The sequence below is a fragment of the Mixophyes fleayi genome, chromosome 7 (assembly GCF_038048845.1).
Source record: "Mixophyes fleayi isolate aMixFle1 chromosome 7, aMixFle1.hap1, whole genome shotgun sequence".
NCBI lineage: Eukaryota > Metazoa > Chordata > Amphibia > Anura > Limnodynastidae > Mixophyes > Mixophyes fleayi.
Window position 1 is genome coordinate 1,342,374 of NC_134408.1, and position 27,189 is coordinate 1,369,562.

The following is a 27,189-nucleotide window of genomic DNA, read 5'->3' on the forward strand; positions in this document are numbered from 1 at the left end:
TAGAGGATCAAAAACCTGCACAGATGGAGCAAGTTGTACTATGCAAATAACGGAGTACAGGTTACATAGGTGGAGAGGACTCATCTTTAGGAACAGTCTTTGGTCTTTAGAAGGACGCGCAGTCACTTCCACTACAACGAGTACGTGTGCACCAAGTCAGTGCTAGTGGAGATCATTATCATCCTCTACTATTAATGGTACATTGTACATTGTATATTCTACCAACACTCCTGAGGCCAAATTGTTCAGGGTCCACCACAGCTGCAATAATCCAAGCAAGGTGGATAAGTGATGAGCCAGGACACCGTCACCAGTTCAGCAAGTTTGTGTGTTTAACATTCTGTATCTTTACGCATCTACATTGTGTATTTTAATAGGTCACACGTTGCACCTTCCAGCTGCAGGACATAGCTAGGTGCACTCTCCTTAATGTACACACAAAGCTTCACAAAAACACACGTAACTGTGATGTCCGCTCACTAATGATTAATTACAGCCATAAATGAAGCTATAACCTGCAATATCTTAGAAGAAACAGTATCATTAATGACAGGGGTGGAAATAAAGTGGTGGAAGGGTGGATCTCATGTGACCTTTACATGTTTCTGAGTCGCTGCAAAACAAGGTTCTCATCCAGATTGCAGAGAAGTCCCCACGGACAAGACTGTAGGATTACACCATGAAATGCGTGGTGCCTGTGTGTGGATGGGCACAGTACAGTTACTACGTACATCATGTGCGCATTCTGCATTTCTCCAACAACGGGAAACAGAAAGTAAAAGTGTTACCTGCTCAGGCACAATTACAATGTATAATTCTCTGCAGCTACCAAACCTATTTCACATCTCTCTCCTTCAAACCTAGCACTATGATGTCCTCGTTCAGCTTTCTAGTCCCCCCTTCTCCTTCTAACCCTGTCACAGCTCAGGTTATAACCAACAAGACAACGCTGGCTCATTAAGTGCAGAGGTTTCATCACAGCAACTCTGTTACCCAAACCTCACCCTCTTACTTCACCACACTCGCTCCTTCCTCATCATCTCCTCTGACATTTCAGGAAGTTGCCACATTATTATCTAGCTCTTCATTACTATGTCGGCTCTTCCTCCATTCTCACTAATAATAACTTTATCTCTTCCTGTATATATTACTTAGAACATATAATATGTTGTATATTGTGTCCTATTAAAGCGATATTTACAGCATGAAGCTGCTCTGTGACTAAAATGTTCATGAATTAGATCAGTGACTTAATTTCAGGACCAAATCTATATAGTCACATAAAACACACATCATATTATTATTATTATTATTACTTTCTGGAGAGTGTAATACATGAATACTTTGTTAATTACTAGAGTAAACAAGTAAAGCAGATACACTAACAGAGATTACATTGTAAGGACACTATGCTTTGATGTTGTAGCAATAAGAGGCTATTTGTGTTTATTTTATGTTTCTGCCACATATCATCAATACACCTGGACCAATTATTTCATGTTGTTTGAATGTAAAGTGGTCGTAGCTGCTGACCTACAAAGGGTTAATTAGTTGTGTTTCAGACGCAAACCTACTGGTCACATTTTAGCCTCCTCTGTAGTGAGGTGAGAGCCAGGGATTTACCTGTGTGTCAGTGATGTATGAACCCTGGATGTGGGTGTGGGCACCCACAGAGAATGAGGACCAATATCTCATATATATATATATATATATTACTGCTACATATATGCCAATGTCTTCTTCTTTATCATGCAAATATATGGAGAACATCTAAATAGGTGAAGTGAGTAAAATTAGGCTGCAAATGAACGTTAGTGGGAAATTTTTTTCTACAGAAATCCACTTTTACTCCAGTTATTTACTTTCAGATCTCTCATACATCTCCTCTGTGATCCTAGTTATATATAATCTCTACCTTGTCCTCCCTCCGTCTCCTCCATTCATTATAACATCAGACCCTCCATCACTGCACTCACCCAGACAGAGGAGGATTACATCCATCACACCAGCTCCAGGTTCTCATACATCTCCTCTGTGATCCTAGTTATATATAATCTCTACCTTGTCCTCCCTCCATCTCCTCCATTCATTATAACATCAGACCCTCCATCACTGCACTCACCCAGACAGAGGAGGATTACATCCATCACACCAGCTCCAGGTTCTCATACATCTCTCTGTGATCCTAGTTATATATAATCTCTACCTTGTCCTCCCTCCATCTCCTCCATTCATTATAACATCAGACCCTCCATCACTGCACTCACCCAGACAGAGGAGGATTACATCCATCACACCAGCTCCAGGTTCTCATACATCTCCCTGTGATCCTACTTATATATAATCTCTACCTTGTCCTCCCTCCATCTCCTCCATTCATTATAACATCAGACCCTCCATCACTGCACTCACCCAGACAGAGGAGGATCACATCCATCACACCAGCTCCAGGTTCTCATACATCTCCCTGTGATCCTAGTTATATATAATCTCTACCTTGTCCTCCCTCCATCTCCTCCATTCATTATAACATCAGACCCTCCATCACTGCACTCACCCAGACAGAGGAGGATCACATCCATCACACCAGCTCCAGGTTCTCATACATCTCCTCTGTGATCCTAGTTATATATAATCTCTACCTTGTCCTCCCTCCATCTCCTCCATTCATTATAACATCAGACCCTCCATCACTGCACTCACCCAGACAGAGGAGGATCACATCCATCACACCAGCTCCAGGTTCTCATACATCTCCTCTGTGATCCTACTTATATATAATCTCTACCTTGTCCTCCCTCCGTCTCCTCCATTCATTATAACATCAGACCCTCCATCACTGCACTCACCCAGACAGAGGAGGATCACATCCATCACACCAGCTCCAGGTACAACGGTCTCATCAACAGGAACAGCTACAAAATGATTCTCCTGACAACCGTCCTTTTAGATGCAGCGTCTCCACCCATCAAACATAAAATGACCACCACAATATCCGTCAGTGAAACTTCCTCATCATGCTTTAAAGTGAAAGTTTTTCACAGTAGTTATTACTGTACAGTGTGTGGCAGTGAGATATGAGACCAGCACAGGGTATCTCAGTAATGCGATAAAGTCAAGAAATGAGTCACAATGTTACTCTCGCTCTAGTCTATACACAGGCAGAAATCCTTACAGATCCCATTTCCAGACATCATATATTTCTAATGATTATATATATTTGTAGAAGAGAAATGGAGGAGGAGGCGCACAATAGTGTAGTATATTGATATAATATTGGGATCACACATGAATCCACAATAGGACCCAAAAACCAGTGTAGAGGACACCAAATGAAAACCAAATATAGTGCACCCAATAATGAGGGTATGAGCGTACCAGATATACAGTGGCAGCTTATTTTCTTATAGTGACAGAACTTGCAATATTTCCATATCATATATGTGAAACACTCATAAACCAGGACACACTTGTGCAGATGTATGCGTACCAGATATCAGTATTTTTCAGCTTGTCTGTGTAGATATCTCACAGCTGACCAGGACAAATCACAAGACTGGATATACAGCTGACAGCCTCAGGAAACAGAACACACAAGGAACCATAGATGTAATATTAGTTAGTACACTTTAATAATAAAAAGTAGCAACTTACAAATTGGACTGCAAACACAGGAAACAACTCCCAATATAGTGGGGATCTCAATGGTAAATTCTCAGCAAATTCTCAACGCGTTTCGTCTATATAAATGTCAGACTTCATCAGGAGAAAAACCAGAATATCAATATCAAGGATCTGTATCCATTAATATAGTGAATCGCGCCATTTCGCGCGTGCGCACTAGTGACCGGAAACCGGAAGTGGTCACAATGCATATACGCTACTATGGCAACATGCCGATTCAATTTGAATGAATGCTGCTCTCCGGGGCAAAATAATACATTATGTGCCCAGACCAATAAAGATGCAATAAAATACAACCAGGAACAAAGTCCCTTATAAAATGCACCCATTGAACATACAGATTGCTGACCGGGTGCCGGAAGTATAGACGTTTCCACAGCAACCCGATACTGCACTAATACGTGCATCTAGCTAAACTGCGCATGCGTGAAGATAACACTCAGGCTTTAGCAATAAACGATTGCAAATAAAGATATTGCAATCAGATTGACCAGTATTCAAGAGGGGTCTCCAGACATAGATACTCCCACTCTATCTTACAACAATACACGTTAGTATGTACAGACATGTTTATAGCTATATGCTGGAAAGATCATATTACAATATTATTAAATCCCCCCTGCGCAAACATGAAAAATACAATTATCAAATTAGACATCAACAATATATTAAAATAGTCTATAATGTCCTAACCAACCCATTAAATATAGCACCGGCAATATAAAATATATAAAAGAACAGATGTGGGTTAATAGTCATACTAAAATGCAAGTTATTCTAAAATATCATCAAAAAAAAGGGGCAACCTCAAAACCCTCATTTAAACCATGTGGTGACAATGTATTCAACGTGTAAATCCCGTACATTTCTTGCTGTGCAAGTTTCTTAGCCAGATCACCTCCCCTATAACCTAAGGTTACATGCTCTATGGCTAGAAATTTCAGAAAATTAGGATCTGATTGATGTACATCCAGAAAGTGTTTAGGTACAGAATGGTCCGTTTTGGATCTAGCTATTTTATAATTCAGGTGATCTTCCCGTATAATCAAATTTTTAGTAAGCAATCCTGTGGCACTCTGTGCTTTAGATTGGGCGACTAACTCTGAAACCCTAAAAGCACCAGAAAACGCCAGTGTGAACGCGGTGCGAAATAACAGTACCTCATAATCGCCCCTAGCGACTGCGTGCAGGGCCCGCATAAGTTGTGGTAACATTTGTAAAATAATAGGATGCCGGGGATCGGCCGTGATGGGTCTCTCCCATGCCCAGCCCTTAAGCGCCTTTGATATGATAAATCCTTTGGTGATCAACAGTGCGATTGAGTCGTGTCATAAATGAAATACCGGCCAGCGTAGCCGACATACTAGCTTTGGAGGCCCCGTCGTTGAATCTCTGCCACATAAATTCTATGACCGCATCCCTCTGACCTGCCACTGATGTCTACCTGGTTCTGCTGAATTGGACCCACTGCTGCCAAGCTGCTCGGTAAGCCCGTAAAGTGAATTGCGCTAGCCCGCGTACCACCAGTCCCTTCCTGCCGGTGTGATGATCTGCCAAACACAAGAGGGACAGGGAATGACTATGCTGTTGGCCCGTGGGACTAATTTTTTAAATCTACGCCACTGAAAACGAGATCAGCTATGTCATTATTGACCCTCAGGACATGGCGAGCGTTAAATATCATTTCATGTTCTAAGCAGCCATGAATGAGGTGGCGTAACAGAGATATCGCCTGGGGTGAAGACGCACTCTATTTATTTATGAACTGAACCACCCCCAAATTATCGCACCAAAAAACTACGTGCATGTTAGCAGGAGCGCCGTGACGTGGTCGTGGCTTATCATGCATTTGCAAATGTGTGTAACTGAGAATTGTGCCTTTTTATGCACAAGAGGAAATAGCATCTCTTTTACTGGTTAACAGCGGTGTGCTGGGGGATCTTTCTCTGTATTAAATAAACCATACAAACAAGGCCCAGGCGTCATTTAGTTTATTTTTTTTATTCACTTTTTAATAAAACTTCCAAACAAGGTTTAGAGCCAGTATATAACAGTAAGTTGAGTATTAACAAAGTTGAAAAAGAGAGGTTGGATAAAATATTCTATGCAAATTAGCTAATCATTTCTATTGACAATGTTTTCAAAGTATAGTGAGCTATTTAATACAGATTCATCCTGTGCTCTTACAGCCTGGGAAAGAACAGATTTTACTAGGCTCGGTAGGCTGCAATAACAACTTGACAGATTATCGGGCAAGGGGGTCTCCTTTGACTGTTTACCATTCAAAGCATAGGTTGGAAAATGTATATGAACCCCTAGGCTAATGACTTCTAAAAGAGCGAGGAAGCATTGCCTGATGGGAATCATGCCTCAAACGAGATCTTGGAAGACTTAATATAAAGAATTGTTGACTTGCATAAAGCTGGAAAGGGTTACAAAGTGTCCTAAAAGCCTTTGTGTTCATCAGTCCACGGTAAGAAAAATTGTTGGCTCTCTCTCCAGGAGTGGTCATCCTGCGAAGATGACTGCACAACACATAATGCTTAAAGTGATTAAGAATAATCCTAGTGTCAGCTAAAGCCTTACAGAAATCTCTGTAACTTGTAAACAGAACTATTTACGAGTCTATAATACATAAAACACTGAAGAAGAATGGTGTTCATGGGAGGGCACTGTAGAAGATGCCACCGCTGTCCAAAAAAAATATTGCTGCACGTCTGAAGATTGCTAAAGAGCATCTGGATATTCCACAGGGATCCTGGCAAATGTTCTGTGGACAGATGAAACAAAAGTTGAGTTGTTTGGAAGGAGCACATCACACCATGTGTAGAGATAAAAGGCACAGCACACCAGCATTTAAACCTCATCCCAACTGTGAAGTGTGGTGGAGGGAGCGTCATGGTTTAGGGCTGCTTTGCTGCCTCAGGGCCTGGAGACCTTGTTCTTTTTAACGGAAAAATTAATTCCAAAGTTTATCAGGACATATGGCAGAAGAATGTGAAGCTAGCTGTCTGTCTATTGGAGCTCAACAGACATTGGGTGATGCAATAGGACAATTACTCAAAACACAGAAGTAAAACAACAACTGAATGGCTTCAACAGAAGGAAATTAGACTTCTGAAGTTTCCCAGTCAGAGTCCTGACCTCAACCCAATTGAGATGCCTAGGTATGTCCTGATGAGAGCGGTTCACCAGACATCCCAGGAATATTAAATGAAAAAGTTCTGCAAGGAGGAATGTTCCAAAATGCCTCCTGACTGGTGTGCAGGTCTGATCAGCAGCTACAGGAAGTGTTATTGTTTCCTTGAGATGGTCAACCAATTATTAAATCCAAAGGTTCACATACTTTTTCACCTTGCACTGTGAATGTTTACATGGTGCGTTCAATAAAGACATCAGAACATATAATATTTGTGTGTTATTAGTTTAAGCAGACTGTGTTTGTCTATTCGTATGTCTTAGATAAAGATCATATCCCATTCTATGACCAATTTATGCAGAGATCCAGGTAATTCCAAAGGGTTCACATGATTATTCTTTTACTGTATGTAATTAATGCAAACAAAAATAAAAAAATATTATATTTGAAAATTAAATATGTATATAAAAAATTATACTGATAAGAACTGATACTTTATTTTACAATCCAACATATTTTTTTTTACGTGTTTTGATGTGACCTTTTATTGCACTTACACATGTGAGAATACTTCAGTCTGTTATGTGTGTCTATGTATGGCAAGTACTGTTTAGGCAGAGCGTACAAACATCCAGTTTAAAGTTGCGCTCAGACAATGAATCAGGCCCATGGTAAGGTAGTGATTTGTAGCACTAGCCAGCTGCCTGTCATTCTGCCATCATCACTTTCACAATTTTTCCCAATCTAAAAAATCCATAAGATTTGAATGTACTATTTACTCTGGAGCAGGGGATTATCATCATCATTTTAATCCCAAATATATAGAAATATACTGTATATTGCAATAATATATAGATCTAGTATAATACAAAGTACTGATGGCCATAACAGATTTTAACATATCTATAATGGTCTCTTTTATAAGAGGAGCAATGAATATTTTGTCTACACTTAGAAATGATTTAAATATGTAGATTATAATATAATATGGTATCAAATTGCACAGACGTTCCATCAAAGACATTATCTTGAATGTTTTTAGATTCTTCCTCTTTTGTAGAAACTCCCCAAAAGAGAGAGGGGCCTCTATATGACACCAAAGGGAGCAGTTGTGATGCCTCCTGTGGCTCATGGCCATAAAGAAGTGTAGGATAACAGGAAACACCTGGACCGCAGTGACACCGTCTCATCCGCCTCACTCCGGATCTCCATTGGTTTGTGGTTCCTGTGGTTCCTGTGGTTCCTGTGGTTCCTGAGCTCCCTGAGCCTCATCTTCAGCGTTCCCATCTACAGGACTCTCCATCATCTCTTTGTACTGACGCTTGAAGAATCCAAGCTGCAGAGAGAAGACACAATATACAGTAACATAGAAAGAACTTAAAGCAAGAAATAGAAAAACATCTCCAATAAAAGTAAAATGATAAAAATGAGACACAGCTACACATCAGACCACACATACAAACACATGTGAAAAATGAGAATCTATATGACCAGTCTCTGTCACTCACCTTATACAGCCCGGCGGCTATCAGTGCCAGTACCACCAAACCACCAACACTGCTCCCGATTATTATAGGGAAGTAATTATACTCGGTGTAAACCTCTAGGACTGTCTGAGCCTGCAAGAGATGATACAATGAGACACTGAGAACAGAGGGACTCGCTATGTGGTATAGAAGGAGGGAACGGACCTCGTAATGAGGCAAGAGAGGATGGTGGACCTAGACAGGGATGAGGAATGGGTTAACAAGCATTGGTAACTATGATTTATATCACCACGTATCACAACTATATAAAAACTGTTATGGCCGCAACATGTGAATAATACCTCAGATAGCCTGGAGCATTAAGGGTTAACTTACTGCTTCACTGGTCTCAGGGGATCTGCACATGTATGACCCGTCTGGTCTCTTCTCTCAGGTGTAGAACTGAAAGAACTTACGGTTTCAGTTCCACCAATAAAAGAAGAAAATGATGATAAAATAAATTGTTCAAAAAAATAGATTGAAATGTGAAACAAAATATTCATCATCATCATCATCATTTATTGTTAAAGTTCCATCAATTCTGCAGCGCTGTTCAGAGAATATTTGACATTCACATCAGTCCATTTTCAAGATTAATTTTGTCAGCAGCCAATTATCCTTCTAGTATGTATTTCTTGGAGTGTGAGAGGAAACCAGAGCACCTAGTGAAACCCACTCAAACACGGGGAGAACATACAAACTCCACACAGATAAGGCCATGGTCGGGAATTGAACTCATGACCCCAGTGCTGTGAGGCAGAAGAGCTAACCACTGAGCCACCATGTGGCCCAAAAATATTTAAAAATATTTTCCATTGAAATGGCGATCACAGAACTGCGGTGATAATTTTACCGCCGTGATAGTTGTAAAATAGGCTTCTCAGGCGATTATTATCAACAGCAGTGGTTACCGCTGATGGTACTTGAAATATAGGGCTACATTTTCACCGGCCATGTGGCTTTTTGACGTTTATTAAATTAGCTTTTAAGAAACAAAATGTTACTCACCCAGATATTGAAGGGAATTGTCACAAGCCCAAATATAGAAAAAAAACAAAACAGGCCCATATATGGAAAGAAAACTGACCCAAAATAATATATTTAAGGGAAACACAGAAAGGAACTATGCCCAGAAGTGGCAGAGGGTGCCCACAGGCTTATCTATGTCAGGAATAATAGACTAATGGACATATGTATCTGGTGGATACCTGGGCTTTGATGAACTGCAGGCTCTGGTGGTACGTCCGGGAATCATATACAATTTCTGCCGAACTCTGGAGGGAAATTTTCAGCTGTTCTGTCTGAGATCAGAAATAGAAATATCTAATGTCAACTTGTGGAACCTTATATAAAAATATCACATCTCATGTATGTCACATGTGCTAGACCTCCCAAATGGGACTCTTACATACACAGCTCTTACACATGAACCTCTCACACATGAAAGAACCTCAGCATCTCTTATTATACCTAGTAGTGACCATTGAGTCATTTATACATTGCTGTAGAATATGTTATTGAACATAGATAACATATTATTACACACAAGATGATCTCGGGTCAGTAATTAGAAACTGTTCTTCTTGGCTATTACTTAGAAATGTAAATTGGTGAAAATAATTCATATCTGATGTATTTTGTATCCCACATTCCCAGACATCTCCCACACCTCAATGTATCTTCTCATCATGGATGGGACAATATATTAACACATGGAAATACACTATCCGGAGTCAGTGTCACCACCTGTGTGGTCCAGTCTTTAGTCACTGGGCCGCTGATTGAAAAGGTCAATGATATCTGGACATCCAGATCACTGATGTTACAGATAGTTCTGAGACACGATCCCACTGAACAGTTCTGGGGAACAAGATAAAGAGACAGACAGGGGTTAGAGTAATGGATTAAATCATAAAATGGAGACATAAACGACTGCTCAGAGGAGTTAAAGAGAAGAGAGTCCATTTAGAGGAGGCACTGTAAGCAGATAGATCTTAAACAGGACATCTAGAAGAGGGGGGATAAATTATCTCTTATTTATGTATCTTGATTCACATAACAAAGGCACAGAGAGCAGAGACCGCTCAGAAGATATTCACAGAGGAGAGACCATCCAGAGGACTAACAGTATGGAAAGATGTCCCATAGAAGATTTGACCATTCAGAGGAGATATGATGAATGAACTAACAGCTCAATATATTGAACCAGGTGAAAGGATAAAGGGAACAGAGAGAAAAAAAATTAGAGGATAGACATCTCAGAACAGATGTGGAAGAGAGGAGACATCTCAAAGGGAACATGGAGAAAAGAATAAGTAGCTCAGAGAAGACATGGAAGAGAGGACAGACAAACTCAAATGTAGAAGAGAAGATACAACTCAGATGAGACATGAAGGAGGGGATGTGAAGAAGAAAAGAGAACCTTAAGATAATATATATAGGGGAGACAAATCAATGGAGACATGTAAGAGAGGATAGACATCACAGAGGAGACATGGAGAAAGAAGAGATAGCTCAAAGCAGACATGAGGGAGAGAAGAGACATCTCAAAAAAGACATGGAGGAGAGAAGAGATATCTCAAAGAAGACATGGATAAGAGAAGGGAAATCTCTGAGGACACATGGAGATGAGAAGACAGCTTAAAAGAGGAAGGAATGAGGAATGAAAAACAGTCTCTTCAGAAGATATATAAAGAAGAAAAGTGACCTCTATCTAGAGAAGCAATACAGGAAAGGAGAAACAGTTCAGAATAAATTTAGAGGCCAGGAATCTCAGTGGAGACATAGAAGGTATGGGAGACATCTCGAGGACACATATAGGGAAGGGGAGACATCTCAGAGGAAACATGAAGGAGAGAAGATACGTTTCAAATGAGCCATGGAGTATCGGCTTTATAGAAATAAAGACTTCTAAGAAAAGTTATAGAGGGGAGGAGAGACAGCTTGGAGGAAACAGAGAGGAGACATGGAGGAAATAAGAAATATCTCAAAGTAGACTGAGAGTAGATGCAAACATCTCATGAAAGACAGAAGAGAGAGTTTAGAGTACTCAGGATGAGTACTCCAGTGTTGTTCCTTTCTTGTAAATATCGTACAGACTATGTAGATATCCATACTCTATATTACTACAATATTACACCACAGAAGCTATCCCAAAATTGTCTCCTTTCAGTGCCACAATCCCAATGTTAGAAGAAAAGGTACATGATCAAGACATGATCAAATGTGGAACTACCTATGGGTGATTCATGGAGTCATCTTTATCTTTTACACTGCAAATAGCTGTGACTCTTTTCTGTCCAATGATCTGTGAGTGGCCTGAGCATTGCACCCAACAGAATGTGTATTGTAACTTCCAGCATAACCTGACCCCAGATCTCTGTGTCCCAATCTGTGAAATATCTGATTGGAAGCCTAATCCTTCATCTTTGGTCATTGGTTACTGGAGTTGGGACATTTGGTGTGGGTGGGGTGTTACTGGGCAATATACCAGTGTGCAAAATAATTTGATTGGGATTTGCTGTCAGGGCTGAGGGCAAGAGATCATCCCAGTGGTGCGGAGTGTCACTTCTGCAGAGTAAAGGTCTTGGCTGTGGTGGAGCTGGAAATAAATGAGCAGACTGCATGGGCTGCTGACTTCCCTTACCTTCAGTTAGAGCTACATCTAGTGGTTAGTGATTGAGAAGCCCCTTGAAGAGCTTTAGTTCATAGTTCATCGTGGCCTTTGGCTCATAGTTTTACATTGATGGAATTATGTTATATCTTCTGAGTGGTAGATCATCGCAGTTTGCTGTAAATTGGGTGTGAATTTGGAACATTTCTTCATATGTGGACATTTGCCCTAGATAAATGATTCTGTTGCCTGTGAAGCGCTAACATGTACCCTGGTTTTGGTTTATATCCTCAAGTAACACAGGGGTAACTTGTGCTGCAGTTGGTTGACATTTTTACCTAGCAGATTGTCAGCTCTTCGGGTCTGATTATAAGATAAGAATAAAGAAGCTGAGTCTTACCAGAATTGGAGTTGTTTTCAAGAGCTCCTGGTAGTTTGCTGCTGCCGGTGTTTCACCCATCACCGTACACTTAGTGAGCTGCGGCTGGAAAGGATGGAGGAACATAATGAGTCTTTACCACTCAAATCATCAACCAATTTCTTAATCCACTTTTCTATACCAAGTATGATAGGGGGATTTTGGAACATTGGATTTGTTTAAGAGGAAACTATTACTATATAGCATAGGTTTAATCATTGACTTATTAGATGATTAGATTACATTTTTACTTCCTGCCCTTCCTTTATTAATAAATAAATAATGTTGGTTCTGTTGGTTCTGGATGGTGTTTCTGGCTCTTTGCAGTCACTTGTACATTAAAAAAAGATGAAAGTAGTTGTGATAAATGTATCAGTAACACTGCAGCCAAGAAATAGCCAAATTCTGGTTCATCCTTTATGAAGTCGGCAATTTACTTCCACAGAGGATGTTCAGGGTCCTGTTCTTCTATTAGTGACAACTGCTGTATCCAATCCTGTGTGTGTAACTTAAGGGTATTATACACAAACTTTGGTATTGCTAATGTGATCATCATCTGCTCACTATACTCTGTCCCCTGTAACAAGCTGCTGTCCAGCGTCACCACATTGGAAGATAATATCATCTGTTTTCTGGTCTCCTAGATCTAGGAGGACATCATCATCATCATCAATGTTTATTTATAAGGTGCCACAAAGCTCTGCTGCATCGGACAGTCAGTATAACAAGTCATAAACAAAAACAAACCATACATGAACAGGTAAAGGTTGGAGGAACTTGGTGGTAGTAGGGCCAGGTGACGATACAAGGTTTTGGTGATGTAGTTGGAACTGATATTCGATGATGGAGGAGACATACAGGTAGGAGGTATCACAGCTGTATGTACTTGGTGGTCATAGGACCAGGTGACGTTACAAGGTTTTGATGATGATGGAGTTAGAACTATTAGTGGGTGCTGGAGGTACACACCAGGAACAGGTAGAAGGTATCAGAGCTGTATGTACTTGGTAGTAATAGGTTCAGGTGCAGTTACAAGATTTGGTGATGTAGTTGGAACTAGTAGTCTGTACTAGGTATTTGTGAACCCACAATGGGTGATAGTAGATGGACATTTCACACAGCTCTATGTACTTGGTGGTGGTAGGTCCAGATGCAGTTACAAGTCATCGTTGATGGAGTTAGAACCAATAGTGGGTGCTGGAGGTACACACCAGGAACAGGTAGGAGCTATCAGAGATATGTGGGTGTGGTAGATGAAACAAGAGGCAGATAGTAGGGACACAGAGAGCTTATTTCAGCTACCTGTGAGCTAACGATATTTGTTTTCTCCCAGACAACAGCATCCCCGAGTTTAACAGGGACCAGGAATATGACAGAGAGAGGGAGCCGACGGCCCCCCAAATTATTGACCTGCGGAAGAGAGAGAAATTGTAAAATTCTTAGACAGAAAATATGTTTTTGTTGTTTTCAGGACCTACAGCAACTAAACATAACAAAGTCCATGACCGTAGATCTAAGTCCAGTGTCTGAGACCATGAGGTGAGAGGAAGCCGGTATTCTAGTTATAATAGTTAGTAATATATATATCTAATCGCTTAGTGCTTCTGTTGTATTGAGGGAACTTTTTGTGGCATCAGGTTAGGAGGGGAAGCACTAAGTATGATTTACATAATAGAACGTTTCTTGCTAGAAAGTTCTAAATCTGTCGTTCTTATCATGTTTGTTGACTGTTGACTGAATTAGGTGTCTACCACACTAATAAAGAGGCTTATAGCTTACCCCTGCCCTTACACGTATATGTATGTCTTTCCTTCCTTTACCCCTCCATATATGTCTTACCTGCTTTTACCCATTCATGTAAGTTCTTAACTTGTACACATATGTTCTTGTACATATATGTTCTTACCTTGTACACATATGTTCTTGTGCATATATGTTCTTACCTTGTACACATATGTTCTTGTACATATATGTTCTTAACTTGTACACATATGTTCTTGTACATATATGTTCTTACCTTGTACACATATGTTCTTACCCTGTACACATATGTTCTTACCTTGTACACATATGTTCTTACCTTGTACACATATGTTCTTACCCTGTGCACATATGTTCTTACCCTGTACACATATGTTCTTACCCTGTACACATGCTGCATGCTGGTGTCATTGGATGAATAGTTTTGGTATTTGCTGGAATCTTCGAGGCTGAAACAAGTACAAGTAGTGAGTGCTGTGTACATGTCAGAGCGCTCTAATACACAGGGAGGACAGTCTTATTCAGAACTACACAGCACTTACCTGACTGTCTCTGTGTCTCATCATCTATCCCTCTCTACTCTGTCGCTCTCTAGAGATCCTTTACACCTGCTCTCTGTTGTATCTATTCATTCTCAGACCCTCATGTGTCTTTTCTCTGTCTCCATCTCTCGTGTATCTCTCACCTCTCACAGTCACTTTACTCTTTATACCCATCGTGGAACATTAATATTACTGTGATATGAGTGTAAGACCTGAGAATCCCGTCAGATCGTTAGGGCCACTTACAGCCTTGTTACTGTGTTCTCCACCAATAATCAGTTATAGATGCAGCTTTATATTAAATTCATTAGAAAATGGAAGGATTGTGTTTCACAAATATGTACATATAATTGTCAGTGTGAATAAAAGCAAATGTAGATTTATTACGTCCTGTATTAGTATTTACCTGTATAACAGGGCAATGTGGAGACCTTATATTTAAGTGTTATAGCTGTTTTGGTGATGATGTGGAGGTGCTGGATACTGAACAAACAAGTCTATAAGAAGTAATGAACAGTGTGACTAAGATTGGATGAAGTTTTTCCCCATCACCTGTCCTTACTTCGTTCTGTAGTTTGTGCTGAAGTAGAAATATTATTATTATTATCTTTTATTTATAAGGCGCCACAAAGGGTCCGCAGCACCAAACATAGTGCTTAGGAGAAAACAGAACACGGCATATAGGGATGTACAGTAAGCAAAACAAAGTGCAATGTAAACTGACAACATGGCGGTGGACAGGTAGAACGGCAGAGAGGTATGAGTGAATAAAGAACGCTTAGGAACCAGAAAGGGGAAGTAAGAGAGGTAAGAAGTGAAATAAAGCAGGGTAGGCCTGAGCCCAGGAGTGTGGGTACAACTAGCAGGACAAGAGCCAGTAATGGGTGAGAGGGGAAAGGAGGAGATCGAGGCAGGAACCCAGAGCCGAGGTAGAGGAATGAAGCTGGGATGACTGGAACAACAGGAGGGTGACAGGAGGAGGAGGACACAAGGGATAGATGGACCTGTTCAAGGGAGCTTACAATCTATGTGAAGGGGCAGAGTGACAGGAAACACTAGGGGGAGTTGTGGGGAAGAGACTAGAAATCTGAAGGGAGAGCAGAATAAAGGTTAGTGAAATGAGGAGGGGAGGAAGAAGGAGGGTGAGGTGTAAAATGATAAGTGAGGAAGGATAAAGGAGGATGAGGAGAGGAGGTGAGAGGTTAGATGGAGGAAGGGTAGGTGAGTCCAGATCTTACTCCACTCTGCTGATCTAATCACCGTTCATCGGGTAGTTATTAATTTCCTACAGAACATACTCTGCAGGCATCATTATATTGATGATATTTTCTTTATCTTGGATGGACCTGAAGTAAGATTGAAAGAGATTCTGGTCTCTTAGATTTCATCATCTAACATATCAGAAACTCTGGAGGGTGAGGTTCTTTATCTACATTTTAAACACAATGGATTTACCAGCGGAAAATCTTAGTTCCAGTTTGTTTAAACTAGACTTTGATCTAGGCTCATTATACATTTATTAAGTTACTCCTCTGCTGTAGAAAGTATAATATTCAAACAATTTTTAAAATAGTGCCTGTATAAAGGGTATTAAAAGATGACCTTAACTTTAAGTTTAATAATCAATACTTACAAGAAGTCTCCAAGACTTTTTAAAGAAAGTATATTTTATTAATAAAATGTTGCATGTTTTTTTAAATAAAGTTTAGTAAAGAGCGGATCCTTTATAAAGTTATTCACAGTAACCAGCTATCCTTGAGTAAGTCTTTTGTGGACAAAATGCGTTGATCTACACAAGACATCTTAGAGATACGTTCCAACTGCGTTCAACCACCACCAGGAACACTACCAAGACATGAACCTGACAAGCAGCGTGGATAAGGGGAGCGGAGGAAGAACCAGAGACCTCCTTCAGCAGAGGCTACTGGACAGAGTTAGAACAGGTGATAGGGTCAGATTGCGGCCAATCTTGGCGTCACTGTCCATACTTCTCACTGACTGGTTTATCCAACTTCCAGCAGCTCCATATTGTCACAAAACGAACTATAACAATGCTTGAAATAATGTCTCATATAACCCTCTAATATACTGTATGTATTTACAGCTGACAGTATATCTGCACTAGAATTTTACTCACAATAGCCCTCATTATATTAACATTTGACATAGTCTACAGTATTACTGTTTTAATCACACCGATATTTACAATTATATGTACATATTTGTTAAACACAATCATTGAGCTTTATATTGGATTGACGCATTTATTCTTATCTCAATGAATATCTCTACTTACATGAGGTGGCCTCTCACTCACCTGCTGACGGTTACGTAGATTGCGTACAGCACTCTTATTTGAGATGAGGATGTCATTAGATCAGTCACAGCTCCTCCGTTATTACTATGGGGGGGGGGGGGTAAAGGGATAACACAGTGAGTCAGGGCTCTGTCACATGGGGTGGATTCCCTAGTGCTCGCTCTGGTTGCGTTACGCTCACTTCCCATGTGTATGAGCCAATAAACATATCTCGTGGCCGGTTACCTGGTCACATTGGCCGTCATAGTTAGAGTGTCTCCCAACTCAGACGTCGATGCAACATGAAAACTGACCATGAAGATCACCTAAAAAAGACCCCAGAACAGGCGTGTAAGTTTCATCTGTGATGGGACACGATGCATTGTATGCGTATTATACGGACTCTCTGGTTGGATGGGAATATTTTTAATACACGTCTACAATAGAGAAAAAAGTACAAATCTCACACATCCACAAGCGCTTATGGTTTTTGTTCATCAGAGACAGAAGCAAAGGAGGAATAAACATTTCGATTGAGATTACTTTCCTTGTCAAGCTCTCTCCAATAAAAAAAGCACCTTACAAACCCATTGGCGTTGTTCTTACTAAGGGTGCACAGCTGGACTATACTCATCCTCTACCACTATGTGCTGAGCGCTCACCATCCTAGACTCTGTGAGGCCAGGAGCGGCACTAAGGGTTCTGGAGGCCGGGAGGCTGCTTCTGTTACTGCTGCAGGGAGCACTCTCAAGGGACACAATAGTAGCAGCGTTCCAGACACAGACTATTGTTGGTCAGAGCTGCCTTGTAACTCATCATCATCAACATTTATTTCTATAGCATCAGCAAATTCTGTAGTGCTTTACAATTTGGAACAAACAGTAATAAAAAAAAACTGTGCAATATATACATACAGAGAGGTAAGAGGGCCCTGCTCGCAAGCTTACAATCTACTGAACAATGGTTTGATACACAAGGGCACATGCTACATCATATTGTACATTGGTCCAGCTAGAGTGCAAAGGTAAAAAGTATTGAGTGGGCTGTGTGATCAGTCCCACAGCAATGTTGGTCAGAGGGTTGTTGTCTTGTGTTAGCTGTGTAGAGGGTGGTAATAGGGTAACCTAGGCAGGTTAAGATGGTGGCTGAGGAATATAATAAGCTTGTCTGAAAAAGTGGGTTTTCAGAGAAAGCTTGAAGGTTTGAAGACTAGAGCAAAGTCTTACTGTGCTAGGGAGGGAATTCCACAGAGGGGGTATTGCCTGAAAAAATCCTGTAACCGGGAATGGGAGGATGTGATGAGAGTGGAAGAGAGACGCAGATCTTGTGCAGAACGGAGGTGTCGAGTGGGGAGATATTTTGAGACAAGTGAGGAAATGTATGTCGGTGCAATTTTGTTGATGGTCTTGTATGTTAGTAGAAGAATTTTATATTGGATTCGTTGAAATACAGGCAGCCAATGTAGAGACTGACAGAGTGGCTCAGCAGAGGAATAACTGTTTGTAAGGAAATTCAATCTAGCCGCTGCGTGCAAAATAGATTGTAGGTGTTCAAGTCTGACTTTGGGAAGACCAGTAAGGAGGGAATTGCAATAGTCGATGCGGGAGATGATGAGTGCATGAATTAATGTTTTTGCGGTGTCTTGTGTCAGATATGTGTGTATTCTGGAAATGTTCTTTAGGTGTATGTAACATGATTTAGATATAAAGTTGATGTGGGGAATAAACGACAGTTGTGAATCAAGGATTACACCTAGGCAACGATGTATGTTGGTGCAGCTTTGTTAGCGGCCTTGTATGTTAGTAGAAGAATTTTATATTGGATTTGCTGAAAAACAGGCAACCAATGTGGAGACTGTCAGAGTGACTCAACAGAGGAAGAACAATTTGTAAGGAAAACCAATCTAGCGGGGTTCCTTCATTCTCAAGTGGGTTTTCTTCATTTACAAATTCTTGGGGGGAAATAGTGACTAATTCAGAAAATAATGCACTGGTTTTAAATCTCTAGTGACCAACTCATTTTCTGTCCACATGATCATATAAACAATAAAAAATCAAGGTGCCTCATAGTGAAGCAATATAGGAATAGTGAACCCTATATTAGGTAATATGCGTACCAGATGTAAACTTGCAAGTAGCCTTGTTTAGTAGTGAATACTCGCGTTTGTCAGGATATCCCTCTGGATCTCACCATACATATAAAAGATAATGCAATGTGTAATGTGTAAGATAATGTGTACCGACCCGGCTTGTCAATTAACCCTTCTCCTGCTGAATCCCTGGCTTATCTGCACCAACTGATCTACTGTATACCGACCCGGCTTGTCAGTTAACCCTTCTCCTGCTGAATCCCTGGCTTATCTACATCAACTGATCTACTGTGTACCGACCCGACTTGTCAATTAACCCTTCTCCTGCTGAGTCCCTGGCTTATCTGCATCAACTGATCTACTGTGTACCGACCCGGCTTGTCAATTGGCCCTTCTCCTGCTGAATCCCTGGCTTATCTGCAGCAACTGATCTACTGTGTACCGACCCGGCTTGTCAGTTAACCCTTCTCCTGCTGAATCCCTGGCTTATCTGCAGCAACTGATCTACTGTGTACCGACCCGGCTTGTCAATTAACCCTTCTCCTGCTGAATCCCTGGCTTATCTGCAGCAACTGATCTACTGTGTACCGACCCGGCTTGTCAGTTAACCCTTCTCCTGCTGAATCCCTGGCTTAACTGCATCAACTGCATATAAAACATTATTTTATATGCCATTATTTTGTTTTTCCTGATTGTACATTTACAAGTTTCTACTTTTTACCTGTTATTATTCTACTATTTATATGCCTTTATCTTGTTTTTCCTGATTTTATATTTACCAGCAACTAGTTTTACCTGTTATTATTCTTGCCTATTTCCATTGTCCTTATTACCTCTCCTTCTATTATTCTTTGCCTTCCACGCCCTATTTGGTTATTGTCCTCCATCTTGCTATTGTCTCCCTGCTTATTCTTACCTGTTATCCGCTGTCCTTATTATCTTACTGTTCTGCTATCATTCTTACCTGTCTTCATTGTCCTTATTTTCTCACTGTACTGTTGTTCCATGCCCTCCACGCCCTAATTCGTTATTATCTTCCACCTTTTCATTGTCTTCCTGCCTTTGTTCTTACCTGTTTTTCACTGTCCCCACTATCTCACTGTTCTGTTACTCTCTCTCCCTACTATGCCTCCCCGCTCTCACTCCATACCCATACTCTCCCCCCGCCCTACCTCTCCCGTTCCTCCCCGCCATCCCCCGCGCGCTGCTCATCTTGCTAACCTCATCCCCATTTCCCCCCTCTCCTCTCCCCCTTTCTTCTGTGCCCTCTGGAATGCCAGATCCGTCCGCAACAAGCTGACTGCTATCCACGACCTCTTTCTATCCAACTCCTTTAACCTTCTTGCCGTTACTGAAACCTGGCTCTCCGATTCTGATACTACTTCCCCCGCTGCCCTCTCCTATGGTGGCCTCTCCTTCACCCACTCCGCCAGGCCTGGTGCCCGCCCTGGCGGTGGAGTTGGCCTCCTCCTCTCCTTCACCTCTACTTTTCGTGTCATTCCCCCTGAACCCTCCCTCTCCTTTTCCTCTTTTGAAGCTCACTCCATCCGCCTCTTCTACCCCATCCATCTCCGCGTCACTGTCATCTACCGCCCCCCTGGCCCCACCTCCCTCTTCCTTGACAACTTTGCTAGCTGGCTTCCTCACTACCTCTCCTCCGATCTCCCCTCGATCATTCTCGGTGACTTTAATATCCCCATCGACAACCCCACCTACCCTGCTTCCAGCAAACTGCTCACCCTCTCTTCCTCCCTTGGTCTCACCCAATGGACCTCCTCCTCTACCCACTGCCTTGGTCACTCCCTTGATCTTGTCTTCTCCTACCTATGTAATCTCTCTGACTTCTCCATCTCTCCCTTTCCTCTATCCGACCACCATCTCCTCTCCTTCTCTCTCTCCTCTTCTCCTGCTCCCCCCCCCCTGCCCAAACCTACTCTGTCCATACGCAACCTCGATGCTCTTGACCCTGCCTCTCTGTCCTCCTCTCTCGATACCCTCCTTTCTCCCCTTTCCTCCCAGGCCTGCCCCAACCAGGCGGTCTCCCTCTACAATCACACCCTCACCTCCGCTCTGGACGCGGTCGCCCCTGCCCACTCCGTCCACCCCCGCTGCTCCAAACCCCAACCCTGGCACTCCAAATTTACCCGCTTCCTCCAAAAATGCTCCCGTTCCGCCGAACATCACTGGAGAAAATCCCGCTGCCTGGCTGACTTCCTCCACTTTAAATTCATCCTTTCATCCTACAGCTCTGCCCTCTCACTCGCTAAACAATCTTTCTTTAAATCCCTCATCTCTTCCCAGTCCTCTAACCCCCGCCGCCTCTTTGCCACCTTCAGCACTCTCCTGGCCCCCTCCCCTCCCCCCACCCCCTCCTCCCTGACTGCCTCTGATTTCGCCTCCTTCTTCTCCTCTAAAATCGAGGCCATCCGACTTGAAATCTCCTCCACTCTCTCTTCCACCCCTCCCACTCTTCTGTCCTCCCCCCCAACCACCTTCCCCTCCACTCCTTCCATCCCACCACCGGCGAGGAAGTCCACTCTCTCATTTTATCCTCCCCCCCCACTACCTGCCCCCTGGATCCCATCCCCTCCCACCTTCTTCGCTCCCTTTCCCCCACCACCTGCTCCCACCTCGCTCACCTCTTTAATCTCTCCCTCTCCACTGGCATCTTCCCCTCCTCCTTCAAACATGCTCTCGTATCCCCCATTCTTAAGAAACCTAATCTCGACCCCACTTCTCTCTCGAACTATCGCCCCATATCTCTTCTCCCTTTTGCCTCCAAAATTCTTGAGAGGCTCGTCTGCAGCCGTCTCACCTCCTACCTTTCTGAATACTCCCTCCTTGATCCTCTCCAGTCTGGTTTCCGCCCCCTCCACTCCACTGAAACTGCCCTGGCTAAAGTCACCAATGACCTTCTCTCTGCAAAAGCCAGGGGCCACTTCTCCCTTCTCATCCTCCTTGACCTCTCTGCAGCCTTTGACACCGTTGACCACCCCCTCCTCCTTCACACCCTCCAGTCTTTCGGCCTCTCCGGCCCAGTCCTGTCCTGGTTCACCTCTTACCTTACTCACCGTTCCTTCTCTGTCACCACCTCTGGGTCTCTCTCCCCCCCATCCACCCTTTCAGTTGGGGTCCCTCAGGGCTCTGTTCTGGGACCCTTACTCTTCTCTCTATACACCTCCTCCCTGGGTGAACTCATCAGCTCCTTCGGCTTCAGCTACCACCTTTACGCTGACGACACTCAACTATACCTCTCCTCTCCTGATCTCTCTCCCTCCCTCCTCTCTAGGGTGTCCGCCTGCCTTTCTGCCATCTCCTCCTGGATGTCCTCTCGATTCCTCAAACTTAACCTTGCCAAAACTGAGCTCATAGTTTTTCCTCCCTCTCATACCCCATCCCCTTCTGACCTCTCCATCACTGTCGACAACACCTCTATCTCACCTGTCCCCCAACTTCGCTGCCTTGGTGTCATCCTCGACTCCTCTCTCTCCTTTGGCCCCCACATCCTCTCTCTTGCTAAATCCTGCCGCTTCCAGCTGCGCAACATCGCTCGCATCCGGCCCTTCCTCTCCCAAGATGCCACCAAATGCCTTATCCACTCTCTGATCATCTCCCGCCTGGACTACTGCAACCTCCTCCTCACTGGCCTCCCCCACTCTCATCTCGATCCCCTTCGATCCGTCCTTAACGCTGCAGCTAGGCTTATTTTCCTCTCTCGCCGCTCCTCTTTTGTCTCCCCCCTCTACCTAGCCCTTCACTGGCTCCCATTCCCCTTCAGAATCCTCTTTAAGCTCCTCACACTCACCTACAAGGCCCTCGCCAACTCCACTGCGCCCTACATCTCCACCCTCCTCTCTATTCATGCTCCATCCCGCCCTCTCCGTTCTGCCTCTGACCGTCGCCTCTCTTCCCCCCTTATAACCTCCTCCCACGCGCGTATCCAAGACTTCGCCCGCGCTGCCCCCCTCCACTGGAACAAGCTCCCTCCCTCCATCAGAACTTCCCCTAATCTGTCCAGCTTCAAACGGGCCCTAAAAACCCACCTTTTTCTTAAAGCCTTTCTGTCTCCCACTTAACTTCCTAACTTATCTTCTGCCTCTGTCCCCCTACTCTCCCTCTCTCCCCTGCGTCTCTCTGTCTGTCCACCCCTCCCCTTAGATTGTATGCTCCTCTGAGCAGGGCCATCTCTCCTCCTGTTTCCACCACTTCTAACTCTGCTCTCCAGCTACTTAGCCCTCCTCCTCAAAGGTCCTCCACCCCATGTCCACTTTCGCTCCCTCCTCCCCCCTGGGGGTCTCCCTGTCTTCCGCGCCCCCTTTTTGGGCCCCGTCGTTTTCGGATCCTCCCTCCCCTTTCCCCGCCCTCTCTAGCTGTGCATTGAGCGTACTGAGTTGCTGTGTTTACTGTACTGTGCTGTCTCCCATTGTATTGTGATTTTGTTTGTCTCTGTACGGCGCTGCGGATGCCTTGTAGCGCCTTATAAATAAATATTAATAATAATAATAATAAAATAATGCAGAAAACCTGCAATGCTGTGGTATTGTGATGTCTCCCCAGACACACCTCGTGATGTGGAGACAGGTATCAATCCAAACAGCAGTAGAATAATCAACTGATCATACCACAATAAATCACCGATCAGTGAAGAAGTGAAATAGCAAAAAAGGTAGAAGAGAGGAAGCTAAAATTCCGTGTCTCCTAGTCACCCAAATAAAATTATGCTTACCAGATTTCGGATATAATTGGCTTATCTTAGACAAATCCTGATCATCATCCTCTGGGTGGAGATTTGTAAGGCTTAAATCTTATCCTGATATCAGGCTATTTGTAGTTAACATAACTGGCACCAAGTCTTGGGGTGTATACGCAGTGGACGGAGGACACTTCTGGCAACTTGACCTTACTAAGTGTACAGAATAAAATGGGACATTGTACCACAACACTCACTGTGTATACCCTCTCTTACAGCACTGATCACACACACGAGAGGTCTCTATTTTCAGTCTCTCCTTACCGTAGTGTTGGGTCTCAGTAGAGGGTTGTTCACACCACAAATCACAACTCTCTGACTCTCTTCAGTTGAACATACAACGGTCACTCGTTTGTTACTCTACAAGGCAGAAACATAAACTGAGATTTAGACTCCTCCAACTCACAGACAGTACCCTGAAAAGAGAGCTCCCCAGTACCTCAACAAGAGACACCCTGCGGTAGGACAGGCCAGTTGGGAAGGGAATAAGGACACGAGTGTTGTATGAATCATCCCCTTGATTCGTCACAGAGACTGTTAAGTTGACATCAAGAGACGTCCCAACCACCAGCTGTGTTAGACTGTCAGGGAGACAAAGTAGATGATCACCAAGTGTGTGCAAGCAAATTATAGGTCATATCAGACCCAGCCCATCATGTAATTTAAAGGAACCTATGGAGGAATTTCAAACACAGGACAGAATGATAGAGCAGGTCAGAGGGCAGTTCTCTTACTTACCCTGTGAATGTGAGATTCACCCTCAGATCATCCTCACACACCCCATCACCTCCACAGTTCTTCGCAAATGAAATCTGCAAAGAGACAATTTATATCACCACACATGTGGCCTAGATCATAGACACTAAACTATCCCAGTCTCTGTCACTGAGTGTATGACCTGGTGTGTAGACACTAAACTATCCCAGTCTCTGTCACTGAGTGTATGACCAGAGTATAGACACTAAACTATCCCAGTCTCTGTCACCGAGTCCATGGCCTGCAGTATACACTGCGACTGTCCCAATGACTGTCAGTGAATTTGTACCTCTTCTGATTTGGTAATTCGTGAGTCCTCGCTCAGAACTGGATTTCCGATTAAGAAATAATTGAGAGTGACTCGGAGAGGCGTCAGCGAATCATCCACACACTCCTGAGATACAGAGAGAGATGTGATTTAGAAGATAAGCACTTTAAATAACAGCAGAGAAAACAGATATTCTCCTGTCTCCTATTAATATAATCTTACAGGCAGTGGCAATATCCAATGCCAACATCTTTGCATGGGCTTTTCCCTATATTGAAACGTCTAGTCCAATATTAGAGAATTTTGATGACTCCCTCAAAGTAATGAAACAAACCTTTGATGATCCGATCCGGAAAGATACTGCTGAAAAGACGGAGGACACGCTCTGTTGTGGAATATACTGCAGATCTTCGAAGATGGGTCCTTGACACTACTTGGAATTCTGAGGCGCAGCTGTCTGTCTACCGTAGGGGACTTTTTGAGACCATTAAAGATGAATTAGCCCGAGCAGAGGCACCCTCTGAACTTGAGCCTTTTTTATTAACCATTGTATTCAAATTGATGCTCGACTGATTGAGAGACGACAAGAAAGGAAGGCCTTAGCCTGGATATACCCCAATTATCGAGAACCCACAACTTCAAACTATTATGGGAATTCTGAGATAAAATCCACTAAGGAATTCGAGTCTGATACCATGCAAGTAGACACACTTTACAAACGTAGTTCCAATGAGAGAAGGGAGCAACGATGTCAAGAGAACTTATGCCTTTATTGTGGCAAACCAGGACATTATGTCTGAAATTGTTGTGGAAGACCTTAGAAGACAGTGGCTAGCTTAGCAGATGCAGACTTTTCAGACCAGGAGTCTGTGATTTCTGACATTCATCAGCATGTGAATGCAATTATTCCTTGTCTCTCCTCTTTAGCATCAACTGAGAAGAATAAGGGAAAAAATAACTCACATTTCTCAATTACAATTCGATTCCAGATCGGTGCACACTGGATTTCCAGTACAGCAATGGTGGACTCTGGTGCGAACATCAATTTTATAGACATTATGTTTGCTAAGAGAAATAAGATTGAATTTAGAGAGAAACAGATACCAGTGTTAATGGAAACTGTGGATGGTTCTCCTTTGAACTCTGGTCCAGTTACTCATGAAACCGAACCCCTGGACCTCGTAATTGACCCAAACCATCATGAGACTCTGACTTTCTTACTGATCTCTTCTCCCCAGTTTCCTATTATTCTGTGAATTCCGTGGTTGGCTGCAAATAATCCATCCATTAACTGGGAATCAAAGACTATTTCTTTTTCCAAAGAAACATATGTTCTGGAGACTAAACCTGAATTCTCTGTTGAAGAGGTGAGCAAGTTATATAATACCCCTCCTCATGTTTTGGACCAGCTACCTCCACAAAATAAGGACTTTTCTGATGTCTGTAGTAAGAAGAATGCTGACAAATTAACACCTCACAGAAAATCATAGGGTCTGTAATTTGGACGTATTTACTCATTAGCCGAGCCTGAGTTAAAGGTCCTCAAGGATTATGTGGATGAAAGTTTAGAAAAAGGTTTTATTCATCCTTCCACGTCTCCAGCAGGTGCACCTATTTTCTTTGTGAAGAAAAATGATGGTTCATTACGACCATGTATTGACTATAGAGCACTGAATAAAGTTACAATCAAGAACCATTACCCGCTCCCAATTGTTTCAGAATTACTGCAGAGGCTTCACTAAGCAAGAATTTTTACCAAATTAGATCTACGAGGAGCATACAATTTAATTTGCATAAGATCTGGCGATGCATGGAAGACTGGCTTTCGATGTAAATATGGACATTTTGAACATCTAGTGATGCCCTTTAAACTGTGCAATGCTCCTGCTTCATTCCAACATTTCATGAGTGATGTTTTTAAAGATTTAATTGACCAATTTGTTTTCATTTATCTCGATGACATACTAATTTTCTCAAATTCCCAAGAGGAGCACCAACAATTGTTCAAACTGTACTGGAATGTCTTCGCTGACACTGTTTGTACATTAAGTTAGAGAAGTGTGAATTCCACCAAACACCGATTCAGTTCTTGGGCTATATCATCTCACCTCAAGGTTTCAGAATGGACCCTAGCAAGGTCCAGGCTATAGTAGATTGGCCAGCTCCAAGAAATGTATAAGAGGTACAAAGGTTCATCGGGTTTGCCAACTTCTATAGACGTTTCATTAAAGACTTTTCCAAGATTGTGACACCAATTACTCAACTAACCAAGAAGGGATCCCCTTTCCATTGGTCTCCAGAAGCTGAAGGGGCTTTTTCTCTGTTTAAGACAAAGATTACTACAGAT

The 27,189-nt window shown here is 42.6% G+C and overlaps 2 protein-coding genes across 4 annotated transcripts in view; both read right to left on the bottom strand.

Moving 5' to 3' along the window:
* The window catches only part of LOC142097132 (integrin alpha-M-like), a 75,032-nt gene extending 72,056 nt beyond the window's left edge, over positions 1 to 2,976 (bottom strand). Inside the window, exon 1 of one of the 2 annotated variants that reach the window (XM_075178736.1) lies at positions 2,850 to 2,976. In XM_075178736.1, coding sequence (XP_075034837.1) covers positions 2,850 to 2,874 — 25 coding nt within the window. In that variant the 5' untranslated portion in view covers positions 2,875 to 2,976. Of the gene's footprint in view, positions 1 to 1,976; positions 2,012 to 2,849 lie in introns of those variants that run through there. The other variant, XM_075178737.1, reaches the window with a different exon arrangement.
* A 2,699-nt stretch (positions 2,977 to 5,675) lies between these two features.
* The window catches only part of LOC142097131 (integrin alpha-X-like), a 149,287-nt gene continuing 127,773 nt past the window's right edge, over positions 5,676 to 27,189 (bottom strand). For both annotated transcript variants that reach the window (XM_075178733.1, XM_075178734.1), the window contains exons 18-31: positions 24,864 to 24,968; positions 24,557 to 24,630; positions 24,258 to 24,399; positions 24,083 to 24,178; positions 17,226 to 17,305; positions 17,001 to 17,084; positions 14,524 to 14,590; positions 13,683 to 13,790; positions 12,363 to 12,446; positions 10,096 to 10,209; positions 9,558 to 9,650; positions 8,332 to 8,442; positions 7,989 to 8,159; positions 5,676 to 6,454 (exon numbers count right to left, since the gene is read on the bottom strand). In XM_075178733.1, coding sequence (XP_075034834.1) covers positions 8,019 to 8,159; positions 8,332 to 8,442; positions 9,558 to 9,650; positions 10,096 to 10,209; positions 12,363 to 12,446; positions 13,683 to 13,790; positions 14,524 to 14,590; positions 17,001 to 17,084; positions 17,226 to 17,305; positions 24,083 to 24,178; positions 24,258 to 24,399; positions 24,557 to 24,630; positions 24,864 to 24,968 — 1,299 coding nt within the window. In that variant the 3' untranslated portion in view covers positions 5,676 to 6,454; positions 7,989 to 8,018. The remainder of the gene's footprint in view (positions 6,455 to 7,988; positions 8,160 to 8,331; positions 8,443 to 9,557; positions 9,651 to 10,095; positions 10,210 to 12,362; positions 12,447 to 13,682; positions 13,791 to 14,523; positions 14,591 to 17,000; positions 17,085 to 17,225; positions 17,306 to 24,082; positions 24,179 to 24,257; positions 24,400 to 24,556; positions 24,631 to 24,863; positions 24,969 to 27,189) is intronic.